This window comes from Nicotiana sylvestris, chromosome 1 (assembly GCF_000393655.2).
Source record: "Nicotiana sylvestris chromosome 1, ASM39365v2, whole genome shotgun sequence".
In the NCBI taxonomy this organism is placed as follows: domain Eukaryota; kingdom Viridiplantae; phylum Streptophyta; class Magnoliopsida; order Solanales; family Solanaceae; genus Nicotiana; species Nicotiana sylvestris.
The window spans coordinates 88,784,075-88,790,983 of record NC_091057.1 but is presented as its reverse complement, the minus strand read 5'-3'; the positions used below and the strand labels follow the sequence as shown (position 1 = coordinate 88,790,983).

Here is a 6,909-nt window from a genome sequence, read left to right as displayed (position 1 = left end):
GGGTGAGCGATACATAGACTGTTTCGTGGGTTATTGTATTGAAAAGATGTATGATTATCAAATGATTTGTTCCTCTCATCATAATGCTAGAAAGAATGATATTAGGAAGGGCAACACCCTTTATTTGAGCCGTTCCTATAATGTAGATACACACCCTGAGATGATAAATTTCTTAAAGATTTTTTATCGCAAGATCCTCGAACCGAAGTTCAATGATATTTTCAAGGATAAATGATTGAATATTACCGAACAAACTAATATTGGGAAATACCAAAGTGCTGTGTTGGAATTGTTGCGTAAATCTGAAGTAGACCAGTTGTCTGGCTGTAAAAGGAAGAGGTTAGTTCACAATTCTGAAAGCCGAAGACGAAGCGAGGAAGGCAGCTACAGAGCAGCATATAAGGAAGAGATTTAGGCAACCTAATTGACCTAATAACTCTTATGGATATATTTTTGTCTTTAGTCTTTAAATTTGAATTAAAAAATTTAGGTCACAATTCTATAATAAAATTTACAAGGCATTGCCTTAGATATTTTTTTTTAACATCTTTTTGTCTTTAATTTCTATTTAATTTTTTTTAAAAAAAATTAGCCATTGGACCCACTTAGCCCCGCAGGCCCGGACCGTTTAGCCCGGGACCATGAGTTTGTGGGCCTGGTCCCTGGCTGGTTCCTACAAAAAGAACGTTTGGCCCGTTTAATTTGGGATCGGTCCGGGACCGGGACTGTTTGGACCGGCCCACTTAGCCTGTTTAGCGCCCGGACTAGCCCATTTGCCAGTAGGGGGGGCATCAGTCGGTTCGGTTATGAATATTATCGGTTTAGCATATCGGTTATCGATTTACAAATTCGATAAACCGATAACCGAACCGATAAGATATCGGTTATCGGGTATCGGTTAATCGGTTATCGATCATTGTTGGTTCGGTTATCGGTTTACCCGATAAGATAACTCAATCTAGAGTTAAGCAAAAAAGAAAAGACAATTCACTGGAGTTTAGCAAAAAAGAGAAGAATTCACATATAGTATACTACCCATTTCTACGTTCTGTCCAGTGGCCACAACTGGAATAGTACTAATTCTTCAACAACAGTTTTCCAAATACATTAATAATAATACAAAGTAGTAGCAATTTCACCTTAAAATTAATAAGTCCAAACATATAGTACTAACAGTTAAAATTCAAGTTAACAAGACAACAACTACTCAATCCTTATAGGCTTCACCAAAAAATCAGTGGATAAATACTTATCAAATTGCAGCAATTCCCACAAAATGTTCCAAGGCATTAGCTGCCTCCTCCGATATGATAACAACAATAATTGATTTAGAATTTTTATTTTACACAGTATCTACACTTCCACAAGCGTTGAAGCCCCCAAACAGTCCAAGATAAATTGGATGTTGTTTGTCAAATGCCTAACTTGAAAAAAGAAACCATAAAGCAATCCCTATATGAAGATGAATTTTGTTATAGAAATTAAAAGCCTAATGTATAAGACTAAAGACTTACGCTAGGAGTAACTAGTAAGGTCTATGAAGAATGTAGATGAAGCAACTAAAGAGTGCGGCTGAGAAAGAATAGGAGAGAATGAACTAAAGTCCTAGCATATGTATATACTTAAGGGTATAGTCGTAATTTTATTAATTCTTATTGGATTATCAGGTAACCCATTAACAAAATGGGCAAACCGAGACCCGAACCGATTACCCAATAGTAAAAAAATTTTAAATCGTTACTGAACCGTTAACCAAATAACCCGATACCAATAACCCAATAAACAATTAACGGTTTGAATTATCAATTTTACCCGATATATGCCCAGCCCTACTTGCCAGCCTTAGTCCCAGATCAGTAAGAAATAATTACATCACTAAAGTTTTACCTAAAATATAACATCCATTATAATTTTAGTTCTACTTTATCTTGATTTAGATTGTGCTATTGAACATTGTCGGCGAAATGAGAATTAAAACATAGAAAAAGGCAGCGCTGCTAAAAAAGAATAAATTCATATGCATACTTAATGGAACTACGTCGTTATTGGATGACATTGAAATTCATCTCTTTCATGCAAGCTGGTCTGGCTGTGTGAAATAAACAAATTGGCAGCTGCACTAATTCATACCATACACGGATACACATTGTCGACACGACTAATTTTCAATAATGAGAAAGAACCATATGTATTAATAAATTATCTTAATAGCTAAGTTAATATATACTACTACTACATATCATTAAGTAAATCTTAATATACAGTAAAGTTAAAAACATACGGTTGGCTAAAACTTAGCTTACTATAACACATTTTTGTTCCATCAGTCTCATCGAATTAATACAGGGTCATAGTCAAGCAAGAGATCATCGTAAATAAGCTTCTTTATATTACACCTGCGCTGTTAAATCCAAAATAAGCTTCGTAATTTACTTAATGAAATTTTTGGGCTATTCCTAATTTTTTTATTATGGGTAAAAAAGAACACGACTTGCACATACACATGCAAACAGTAGGAATTTCGAAGTATAAACTTATTAGGTTTGAATTATCATGTACGTCAATATTAAAAATAAAAAAGAAGGCAATTACTATACGCACAAGGCATATATTCGGACAACGTTTTTTAGTGCAGCAAAATATGCAAGAAACTACGTACGGACTATTTAAACTTCTTTATATTTCTCTTTTCTTATAGATTCTGTAAACACATCGGCTCCACGTCATTTTAGATTTGGTTGGGACGTGTTAAGTAATGAAATTTTCAATAGATAGATCATAAAAGCAAGCACTTTATTAGTTTCTTTCTTAAGACCATTTTCAATGGTTCGGTTTTTAAAAAGCGAAAAGAAAATAGATAACAAAGCATTAAAATTCTTTGAGTGTTTTTATTGTTCTTATATGATCATTGGCCCGCAAGAAAATAGATAAAGCTCATATTCCTTAATAACTTGGAAATTAAGATTAATATGTTGGAAACATCCCAGAAGTCAATAAAGCAGAGTCATTCAACTAATTCCGAGGGGCATCAGGTACTATTTAATGGAGCTAACTTCATCAAACCAAATTCCAAACATAGTTCAGCCTTTCCAACATTTGTTCCTTTCTTTTGTGCTTTTCTTGATCATCATCCTTTACTGCTATAAACACAATACCATCTTTGCCTTATTTGTAGTTAAGGAAAGACAGCTACTCCATGATGTTTCAAGAAAACTTGCATTACCTCTGCATGAACATTGCAATTGATTTGCCAGCACAAGTTGATGTCTCCAACAAAAAGAAATGGCACTTAGCTTTTGCTACCATCTATTGTTCGCGAGCTTTCAAATTAAATAAGACGGCCAGCACAAAGGTACTATCACCTGTTCTTGTGCCATCCTACAGTCCAAGAAAAGTCCGTGTATCAACGGATACAATCTCCATTGATGTAGTTCAAGAACACTCTTTATTCTCAGGCATTGATCAGTCAAGTCTAGCTAATATTGTCAAAGATAAAAGTGTTGACAAGCTTGCTAATTATCTTGGAGGTGTACACGGTGTTGCTACTTGTCTTAAAAGTGACACAACTAATGGTATAAATGGAGATCTAGAAGACGTTTCACGTAGACATGAAGCTTTTGGAAGCAACACGTATCGTAAGCCACCTACTAAAAGTTTCTTCATCTTTGTCTGGGAATCCTTCAAAGATCCCACAATCATTATTCTTTTGTTCTGTGCTGCTTTGTCTCTTGGATTTGGAATTAAGGAGCATGGACCAAAAGAAGGATGGTATGATGGAGGGAGTATTTTCGTCGCTGTGTTTCTTGTCATCGCTGTTTCGTCTATCAGTAATTTCAGACAAAACAGACAATTTGATAAGCTATCCAAAGTGAGCAAAAATATTCCAGTAGAAGCTGTTAGAAAGGGGAGGCGCCAACAGATATCCATATTTGAAATTGTGGTCGGAGATGTCATTTCCTTGAAGATTGGAGATCAAGTACCTGCTGATGGGATTTTGATACAAGGTCATTCTTTACAAGTAGATGAATCTAGCATGACAGGTGAAAGTGATCATGTCGAGGTTAACCTTAGCCAAAATCCATTCTTGATTTCTGGCACTAAGGTTGTCGATGGCTATGGCATGATGCTTGTGACATCGGTTGGCATGAACACGACCTGGGGTGAGATGATGAGCAAAATTAGCGGTGATTCTAACGAGCAAACACCTCTCCAAGAACGACTCAACAAGCTTACTTCATCGATTGGTAAAATTGGATTGCTAGTTGCTTTCTTAGTTCTTGTTGTCCTATTGGTACGTTACTTTACTGGGAACACAAAAGATGAGAATGGGAACAAAGAATTCAACGGGAGCAAGACATCAACGGATGATGTGATCAATGCTGTGGTAGGAATTGTTGCTGCTGCAGTTACAATTGTTGTTGTCGCGATTCCTGAAGGCTTGCCTTTAGCTGTTACACTTACTCTGGCTTATTCGATGAAGAGAATGATGGCAGATCAGGCAATGGTGAGGAAGCTCTCTGCTTGTGAGACCATGGGTTCTGCCACCACAATTTGTACAGACAAAACAGGTACTCTTACATTAAATAAGATGACTGTCACAAAATTTTTCGTAGGCAAAGAGCACGTAAAGGCAAAAAGTCAGTCATCAATTTCAGCCAATGTTCTTGAATTATTTCATCAAGGGGTTGGACTAAACACTACTGGTAGTGTTTTTAAGTCCTCCGATTCAGGTTCAAGCTTTGAATTCTCAGGCAGCCCAACTGAAAAAGCTATTCTTTCATGGGCTGTGCTGGACCTGAATATGGATATGGATCAAGTCAAGAGAAATTTCAACATTCTTCACGTGGAAGCTTTCAATTCGGAGAAAAAGAAGAGTGGCATAATAATCAAGAACATTACTGATGGAACAATTCATGCACATTGGAAAGGTGCTGCAGAGATGATTTCAAGAATGTGCTCCCATTACTACGATGCAGAAGGGAACATGAAAACTCTAGAGAAATCAGACAAGGAAGAATGTGATCGGATAATTGAAGGAATGGCTGCCAGCAGCCTTCGATGTATTGCCTTTGCACACAAGCAATTGCCAAAAACAGAGCAGGAGGATCATGAACAAATACATGGAAGTATTCCAGACAGCTCTTTCATTCTTTTGGGCTTCATCGGCCTAAATGATCCATGTCGACCTGGTGTAAAGAAAGCTGTGGAAGATTGCCAAAATGCTGGTGTGAATATCAAGATGATCACTGGTGACAATGTGTTCACTGCAAAAGCCATAGCCACAGAATGTGGGATTTTTCATCCCAATTTGGAAGCAGATGAAGGAGAGGTCATAGAAGGTGAGAAATTTCGCAACTTAACAGATGAAGAGCGTATGGAGAGAGTGGAGAAGATTCGCGTAATGGCAAGATCATCTCCTTTTGACAAACTTCTAATGGTGCAGTGCTTGAGAAAGAAAGGTCATGTGGTCGCGGTCACAGGTGATGGCACGAATGATGCACCAGCTTTAAAGGAAGCAGATATAGGACTTTCTATGGGGATACAGGGCACTGAAGTGGCTAAAGAGAGTTCAGATATTGTCATTTTGGACGATAATTTTGCGTCAGTTGTCACTGTTCTGAAATGGGGAAGATGTGTCTATAACAATATTCAGAAATTCATCCAATTTCAGCTCACAGTAAATGTGGCGGCGCTTGTGATCAACTTTGTAGCAGCCGTTTCAGCTGGTGAGGTACCACTCACAGCAGTACAGTTGCTATGGGTAAATTTGATCATGGACACATTAGGGGCACTAGCACTTGCAACAGAGAAGCCAACCGAGGAACTCATGAAGAAGCTACCAGTCGGTAGGACTGAGCCACTTATCACCAACATTATGTGGAGAAATCTAATGGCTCAGGCCTTGTATCAGATTGTTGTTCTATTGACCTTCCAATTCAAAGGCGAATCGATCTTTTGCGTCAACAAGAGGGTAAATGATACTTTGATTTTCAACACGTTTGTTCTTTGCCAAGTGTTCAACGAATTCAATGCACGAAATCTGGAGAAGAAGAACGTTTTCGAGGGAATACACAAGAACAAGTTGTTTGTGGCGATCATTGGAATCACTTTGGCTCTTCAAATAGTGATGGTGGAGTTTTTGAAGAAGTTTGCAGATACAGAGAGGTTGAATTGGGGGCAGTGGGGCATCTGCGTTGTTTTGGCAGCCGCATCATGGCCAATTGGTTGGCTAGTCAAGTGCATAACTGTCCCAGAGAAACCAGTTTTCAGTTACCTTCGGTTGAATTACTTGAAAGCCATGTTTAAGTGAGTAGATTTTTTTGTTTTCTTTTTCATAAGATAGTTAGTTGCAGTAGTTTTAATTTGTTAGTATGAGTGTAGTTGATTAAATGATTGATTGATATTGCATTCCTTTATTACTCACTACTTGTATTTTCATGTGTTAATTTTTAAATAAAGAGTTGTACAGAATTCTTCTACTACTACATTTACAAGACAGACTTAAAAAGTTTATGAGCCCGTTTGGATGAGCTTGTTTTAGGTGACTTTTAAGCCAAAATAACATTTAAGCATAAGTTAGGAATTCAAAATTAGCTTGAGTTAGGAATAAGTTAGTTTTTTGTTTTTGGCTTGTTTTTGTCATTTTAGCTTAAAAATAAGTGCTTAAAAGCACTTTTTTACTTTATTCAAACACTTCAAAATGACTTAAAAGCTATTTTGACTTAAAAACACTTAAAACAAGCCAATCCAAACGGGCTCTATATATGCATACACCTTTCATTACGTTCTGGTAGTACAAATATAGTTTAAGATAGAAGCCGGTTTGTAAATATGTATAAAGTTTAGTATTATATTTTTGAGCAACCACTAATGCTTGCATTAGGGTAGGCGGTCTACGTCACACCATTG

At 37.0% G+C, this 6,909-nt stretch overlaps 1 protein-coding gene across 1 annotated transcript; it reads left to right on the top strand.

Annotated features, from left to right (window-relative positions):
* Positions 1 to 3,042: 3,042 nt before the first annotated feature.
* On the top strand, positions 3,043 to 6,479 carry LOC104239848 (putative calcium-transporting ATPase 13, plasma membrane-type). The gene has a single exon (XM_009794575.2). The coding sequence runs from the start codon at positions 3,197 to 3,199 to the stop codon at positions 6,308 to 6,310; it is 3,114 nt and encodes a 1,037-aa protein (XP_009792877.1). The 5' UTR covers positions 3,043 to 3,196; the 3' UTR covers positions 6,311 to 6,479.
* Positions 6,480 to 6,909: the final 430 nt, after the last annotated feature.